Source organism: Lampris incognitus, chromosome 10, assembly GCF_029633865.1.
Source record: "Lampris incognitus isolate fLamInc1 chromosome 10, fLamInc1.hap2, whole genome shotgun sequence".
Taxonomy (NCBI): Eukaryota; Metazoa; Chordata; class Actinopteri; order Lampriformes; family Lampridae; genus Lampris; species Lampris incognitus.
In genome coordinates this window covers 54,770,465-54,778,282 of record NC_079220.1, presented here as the reverse complement: position 1 = coordinate 54,778,282, position 7,818 = coordinate 54,770,465, and the positions used below count along the sequence as shown (strand labels likewise).

At 47.8% G+C, this 7,818-nt stretch overlaps 1 protein-coding gene across 1 annotated transcript; it reads right to left on the bottom strand.

Annotated features, from left to right (window-relative positions):
• Window positions 1-2,969: 2,969 nt before the first annotated feature.
• Window positions 2,970-7,104, bottom strand: LOC130119878 (centriolar coiled-coil protein of 110 kDa-like). The gene is made up of 11 exons (XM_056288469.1): window positions 6,958-7,104; window positions 6,423-6,890; window positions 5,832-6,009; window positions 5,549-5,655; window positions 5,304-5,420; window positions 5,053-5,154; window positions 4,648-4,764; window positions 4,424-4,497; window positions 4,219-4,284; window positions 4,044-4,103; window positions 2,970-3,911 (listed from the first exon to the last, which is right to left on the bottom strand). The coding sequence occupies exons 1-11, from the start codon at window positions 7,102-7,104 to the stop codon at window positions 3,836-3,838; spliced, it is 1,512 nt and encodes a 503-aa protein (XP_056144444.1). The 3' UTR covers window positions 2,970-3,835.
• Window positions 7,105-7,818: the final 714 nt, after the last annotated feature.

Below are 7,818 nucleotides of genomic sequence, written 5' to 3'. Positions count from 1 at the left end.
GAAGATCCTAGAAGGATTCTTCTTGTGCCTGTGACCATGGAGGTGTTCCCAGACACAACCAGTACCCTTTTGGTTACTCATAATATAGCCAGGTGGGGGCTGGTTGCAAGTTACTACTAGCTACACAATGGACCTGTACCCTTTTGGTTATTCATAATATAGCCAGGTGGGGGCTGGTTGCAAGTTACTACTAGCTACACAATGGACCTGTACCCTTTTGGTTACTCATAATATAGCCAGGTGGGGGCTGGTTGCAAGTTACTACTAGCTACACAATGGACCTGTACCCTTTTGGTTACTCATAATATAGCCAGGTGGGGGCTGGTTACAAGTTACTACTAGCTACACAATGGACCTGTACCCTTTTGGTTACTCATAATATAGCCAGGTGGGGGCTGGTTACAAGTTACTACTAGCTACACAATGGACCTGTACCCTTTTGGTTACTCATAATATAGCCAGGTGGAGGCTGGTTAAAAGTTACTACTAGCTACACTATGGACCTGTACCCTTTTGGTTACTCATAATATAGCCAGGTGGGGGCTGGTTACAAGTTACTACTAGCTACACAATGGACCTGTACCCTTTTGGTTACTCATAATATAGCCAGGTGGAGGCTGGTTACAAGTTACTACTAGCTACACAATGGACCTGTACCCTTTTGGTTACTCATAATATAGCCAGGTGGAGGCTGGTTACAAGTTACTACTAGCTACACAATGGACCTGTACCGTTTTGGTTACTCATAATATAGCCAGGTGGAGGCTGGTTACAAGTTACTACTAGCTACACAATGGACCTGTACCCTTTTGGTTACTCATAATATAGCCAGGTGGAGGCTGGTTAAAAGTTTCTACTAGCTACACAATGGACCTGTACCCTTTTGGTTACTCATAATATAGCCAGGTGGGGGCTGGTTACAAGTTACTACTAGCTACACAATGGACCTGTACCCCTTTAGTTACTCATAATATAGAGTACAGGTTTCACTGGTCAATTGGGAATATGTATGTTCTTATACAAAAACAATATACCTTAGAATATAATAACCTACAAAGATGATCCAGGGACACTTGTGAATTGTGATGGTTGCATCATGGGTTTTGTCGGCAGCTGTGAAAATATCAGTTTTTTGCAAACCGTTTTGTAAATCCTGTGCAACGTGGCCACACAGGAATCTTTTAAGGTGACTTCTCTTTTCCGCAGATGTCGATGAATATTACGAGAAGATGAAGAAGAGGTGCTACGATTGTCTGGGAGACGAGAGTCATCGGTGAAATCAAGGTCGCCCATGAAATGACGAGCTCGACGCATGCTCAGTGATCCGGGTGTATGAATCCCAGGAGAGTTGGATTGGTTCGTTCGGACACCGTGGTTTCATGGATAAAATGCAGTTTATTGCCTACAATAAACTGCATTTTTCTTAAAACGTGTCAAATCTCAACCAAATTGGCATTTTATCAGCAGAACGATAATGGAAAAAAAAGTTTTTCCTGTTGACACTTTGACAAAAAAATGAAGGCATGAATTTATAACAGCCGGCAGGACAATTTAAATGCATCGTAGCTGTGAGGTCTTTCTAAAAAGGCCGAAGGGCAACTACAACCTACAAGAGTTCTGAAATCAAGAGGGGTAGTTCCTCATTTATAACGTTTTCTGTACTGGTTTTTAGTGGGTCTGTGTGTTTACTTTGACCTTACGTATGCTTTGCAAAGTGTGCGCTCACTACTGTGTGATGACACCATCAGCTATATTCCATGCTCATATGCAGATCCTTTTGGTCTCATTCTCATCCAGCTTTCCCAAATTCTGCCCCTCTATATATCAATCATGTGCGGCACCTTCCATACTTATGTACATTCCTCTTGATTCATCTATATCTAATTATGTCCCAATTCTGCCTGTCCCAAAACATGTTTGATCCCTACAATAATGCTCTTATGTGGCTTAGCTAGGAAGAATAATATCCTCGTTATTATCATTGTTATGTTTATCGTGTTGGCAGTACTCGTTCTATTAGTAAACCAATGTCAGCGTGTGTTCTGAAAGTTGTGGTCAGTTCAGAAAATATTGTGTAACTAGAAAACTCCTTAAACCTCTTGACTGGGTGTCTGGGTGGCGTGGCGGTCTATTCCATTGTCTACCCTATACGGGTATCACTGGTTCGAATCCCCGTGTTACCTCCGGCTTGGTCAGGCGTCCCCACTACAGACACAATTGGCCGTGACTGCGGGTGGGAAGCTGGATGTGGGTATGTGTCCTGAAATACCCCCCCCCCCTCCAAAAAAAACAAAAACAAACCTTGATTTGAAATTTACAAGAAAAACCATAACAGTAAATGACAGAAATATGTCTTGCTGCATGCTCAATAACCCAGGTAAGGAAACCACAGAAAGTTGAATCAGTTCATCTGGACATTGAGAGAAAGGTCTCATCACTTGTCTAAGTGACCTCTCCAGTCTCATCTGACTGCAGGTGTCCCCACCCTTATAAACAATACAGTGGCATAACGACCCAAACCAACCACCTGTTTCATATGCAAATTGGCGTGACCATTAACTAGAGTTACAACGGCCTTGTGTACTACTCACAGAGGATTGGGGAATAGTTGCAATCACAATAAGATGGTGACAGATGTGCTCTTAGCCCCCCCCCCTCCTCACATAGATGGAATGGGGGGGGGCTAAGAGTACATCTGCCAGCATCCTCTGATGGATGACAGATTCCACTTTCTGTGATACAGAAACATAACTCAGTAATGGTGCCACCACAGCAGAAGGCTAAAGGAGTGCTTTCGCAGCAGCGAGTGAGTGTTTTTATTCATGTCAGCTTTACAATGTGAACTGTATTCTGAGTTTTGGCTTTATTCACGCACAGCGTTGTTGGGACAGTTACACAGTGGACACTTCTGTGAATTCTTCATGCATTCTGAATGGTTTTGATATCTGAACTTCTTTTTTTTTTCCCCCCCCGCCAAACACCAACATTTAAGATCCACCGTCAGCGGTGCATCTTGTTATAATTAAAACGTGAAGCCTGGTTGCCATCAGCAAATATCTCCAAAAACAGAACTCAACTATGTGAATAAATACATTCATCTTTTTCTACAGTTGGCATCGATCTATGCCAAACAGTTAAAGCATGTTGAAATCTGTGAAAGTATTTACACGAGTTGATCGAATGTCGGCACCGTTATGTACGGGAGGGGCTGCAGAGAGGAGTCCAGAACCCTTTAATGGGATTCTCATACGTCATCAATTATACATGCAAATAAACTCAACTACAGTTTGTAACTACCAGCATGGCGTTGGTGTTTGTGAAGGCGGCTGCACCGGAGGCAAGGAACAATTCAGAAACACAACAGGCGTCCGTGTCAGGTTACTAAAGGCAGGAGGGAAGGCGTCATCGTTTCTCTTAGGCACCGATTTGTCTTTTTACCCCCACCCTCCTTTTTTAAAAAACTTTTTCTGCTTGCATGAAAGTACATCAAGTATTTCACAAGTTCTCCTACCGTTCAAAGCCTTTAAGTTCTGCTATCTGGCGATTTAAAAACCCTACACGAGGCCTCCAGCTCCATGTAACAGCCATGGAAAACACAAATCGGTTTGGCAAACCACAACTAGACTGACACAAAGAACAAAACAACCAACAACAATGGCATCATGGTATTGATCCCCAAGGTAGTGTTTAGTGTTAACTACAGCCATTAGGACCTCAGAAGGCAGACTACGGACCATCGTACTGTTGGCAGCTTTAATTGGATTTGTGATGGTGTAACTCTGCCGGTAAACTGGCGGCTTCACGTTGACAGGTGGGGGTGTGTTGGAGCCCCCTCTTAACCCAGGGAGTGCTGCTTCTTCAGGCTGTCGGCACGCCTCACTCTTTCCTCTGGGGTTTTTCTGTACCAGCTCCTGATAGGGAACCCCCAAAAAGTTTGAAGGCGTCCAGTAAAACTACTTCGGACGATGTTCATTACTTCATAATCAATGTAAAATAAGCTCAGGCACATACGTCATGTATGGAGGAGCCGTGGCTATACTCACCCTTGGCGACTTAGCTGGCCCGGGACGGGGGCATTTTGGCCTTGGCTCGGTTTCAGGATCCTGAGAGAGGGTTAGGGGGGGAGATTAGCTTTTGGTCGAATCGGAGCAGGAAAAAGGAGCTCGCTGATATTTCCTAAACAGCAGGGTTACTAAAAAGCCCAGCCGGGTTCAGTACCTATTAGCAGTTGGGCTTTTTGGCTTCTGCTGCATCTTCCTAACCTGGGCCGGGGATTGCCCAACCCTGAAGATACAGCAAGAACACAAAATAAGAGGACCATACCATAAGAACTATAAGCTCTAAAGAATGTAAATCCACTAAATCCAGCGGCAGTAAATCAGTAAATCCACATTTATAGGAGCTCTCACCCTGCTCATCTCACCTCCTTTTTCTGTCCAGTGACCTCCGTGTTGCAGAGGACAGCGCCACTCTCTCCCTGGGGCCCTTGGCTTTCTCCTGCGGGTTTGACGCCGTGAGAGAACAAGTGTATTTTTAAACTTCACGGCAGAATGTGGTTCACTTCCAAGTGATGCTGAGAGTACACGGGTGAAGCGGTAAAGCAGTAGGTTGTGATTTTGCGAAGTAAACAAGAGACGCGGGGTTTACCAACTCCCGCAGTTTCCTCTCTGCGCAGAGCTCCCTGTCCTGCTGCAGCAGTGCTAACCGCTCCTCCAGGGGCATCACAAAGAAGATGTCATGGACGTCATATAGGGCCGCTCGTAACTGACCACACACACACACACACACACACACACACACAGACATATAGATGGATAGTTTTCTTCTTTGTGTGAATTTTTATTTGTGTGTGTGTGTGTGAGTGTGTGTGTGTGTGTACCTGGGCTCTGACTCTCTCGAGAGAGTCAGAGCCCAGGTACACACACACACACACACACACACACACACACACACACACACACACACACACACACAGACATATAGATGGATAGTTTTCTTCTTTGTGTGAATTTTTATTTGTGTGTGTGTGTTTGTGTGTGTGTGTTTGTGTACCTGGGCTCTGACTCTCTCCTGTAGGGAGAGGTCTTGTGCTGAGATGGCGCCTTTCTTCTGTGGACTGTGAGTCCTGAATGAGTGGATGAACTCCTGTGTGTCCTGAGCACGCAAAACACATGGACACGGGGGGTGCTAATCAGCAGCTTGAGACGTCACTAAAATAACTCTAAATACCTGGGAAGCGCCGCTCCGAAGTGGTGGCGCGTAACGGTGCACGTTGAGAGCAGGCTCGCCTGTTTCGCACTCACCGACACGGTCTGACGTAGGTGTTTGACCTTCTCCGTTTTCAGCAGTCTGCGGGTGAGGAAACCGCGGGTGACGGCGCCGAGTCGACAGAGTGCCCTTTGCTGCTCTGCGGTTAGAATCTGGAGCAAAAGCAGCGGGCACACCGCAAAGGCATGCGAATATAGTTCAGACGGATGTGTCCCAGGGACGCCGATGGAGACAGGGAGATTTTGGGCTGGTGCGTATATGACGGACGGTGCGTACCCACCTGACTGAGTCTTGCCCGGGGCTTGGTCCCCCAGCTGGGTCCCCACAGATAGACAGGGGGCTGGACAGAAGGAGAGGACACACAGGAACTGAGAGGAGAGGGGAAACCTGGGGAGGGTAATAAAGAGACGCAGCACTTCGATGGCGACTCACTGTTCTGTGCGGACAGCGATTTCTGTTCGACCGGAACATTTTCATCAGCACCAAGACCCTCATGCTTACTGACCTTTGGTCGCCGCTATTTCATTTACACAAACGGAAATAATTACCTGTAATGAAACTACCTATACTGTGTCCCGGTGACCGTTCGCTTGGGGTGTGGGCAGGGCTGAGTCGAGGGCAGGAGGGGCTTACAACAGCATAGCTGTCACTCACAGACCTTTGCTCCTGCCCCCCAGTATCCTCGCTCGTGTTTCTGTCACACCTGGGCTCCTTCGGTCTCCTCTCTTTGTCTTCCAGCTCCTAAGCACACACACACACACACACACACACACACACACACACACACACACACAGAGAAAAGAACAACATCCTAGTGTCTCTCACACTCTGGAAAAGAACAGAACAAAATGAGATCAAGGCTATTTTCAAAGGGGGTAGGGTGTCAGTGGCCCAGGAGGTAGAGCAGGTCATCCGGTATTTGGATGGTTGCTGGTTCGATCCTCAGTTCCTTGCAAAAATGTCGAGGTGTCCCTGAGCAAAACGCCTAAACCGTAACTGCTCCCGATGAGTTGACACCACCATCGGTGTATGAGTGTCTGTGTGGGTGGGTAAATACGTGAGGCGTTAAATGTAAGGCACTCTGGAACAATATGCGTTTTTCAAATCCCCCCCTTTTCCTCCAGATATTTTCAACAGATTTGGCGCATGCAGACCTGTAGGAGGCGCTGCTGCTCTTTCTCCTGCTCAGCCAGGAGGAGAGACATCTGCAAGGCATGCTCCTCCTCCAGACGCCTCTGCATTTCCTCAAGAGCCTGCACTCTCCGCTCAGTGTCCTCTGAGGAAGTCCTACCTCTCTTCCTGTCCAGCTGCTCAGTGCCATTTTTGTTTTGCGCCATTCTGCGCTTGTTTGGCCCCTGAGGACCATTTGGCTCCATCCTGAGGTTCACCTGGGAGAGGTCATGGGTCACATGGGGCCTTAGCACAGACGGTGAGGGATTCTCTACATCATACGACTGGTTCAAGGGGGCCACAGGGGACCGACGGTTAGGGGCCAAGCGAGTAACCCCCGCCATAAAGCGAGGAACCCTCTCCTGGCTGCGGTCTATGTAATCAACTCCAGAAGGGGAGTGGGCGGGATGCAGCTGACTGTCAAGGGTGTGACAGCGCCGGCGCAGCTCCGCCTTCGTAATTCTGCAGACACTTGCTTCAATGTTAGTTAATCAGACCTTCTTCTTTTTTTTTGCTTACCAGAGGCGAAAGAACAGTCCTTCCATGAAAGCGGATGACAGAGAGAGCTTTCAAGGGCCAGTAGGGCTCAGATGCCGGCTCGTTGAATCTCCCCTCTTCCTTCAGTACGGCCAGAGTCCTCAGACAGAACTCCTCATAGGTTTCCATCTCCGGGTGCCCACCACCCCCCCCCCCACACACTAATGAATAAACACACAGCGCGGTGCCTCGTCACAAAACTGTAAAGTTCAATGGGAAAAAAATGGAATTAAGATAAAAATGTGCAAGATGAGTGAGCGTGGGTTTCGGCGTCAACACACTGGAAGCAGAAAGGGGGGGAAGGGGCAACAAACCTTTGTGGTGTGGTGATGGAGTTTTCGGACTTTGCAGTCAACTATGGCTTCAAACACGTCACAAGCAGCCCAAAATTTCCCCCGAAGCAATGGAGGGGAGCAGAGCGTCACATCCAAACTTTGCAACACATGCTGACAAAGGCTACTGACCCATACCTTGCCCTCCTCCCATACAGGGCAACACACTTGGCCAACGGCTACAGCCCAGCCCAACTTCTAACGGGCCAGAGGCTGCTCACACCAGTACTTTAACACCCCTGTCTCCTGAAGCCGGAATTCCCAGACCAAGCTGTGGTCGCCGGAAAAGACAGCGAGAGGAAGTGGAAGGACACTGCAGCTTTTAACATGAGACAGCGAGCCAGGAATCTCAGCCAGCTCACACCGGGACAAGAGGTGTGGGTCACAGACACTAAGACTTCACGCGTTGTGGTATCCTCCCACTCCCATCCTTGCTCTTGTGTTGTGGAGGGGCCACATGGCACCATCAGGCAGAACAGACGCCATCCAATCCCTGTGTAAGTGTCAGACA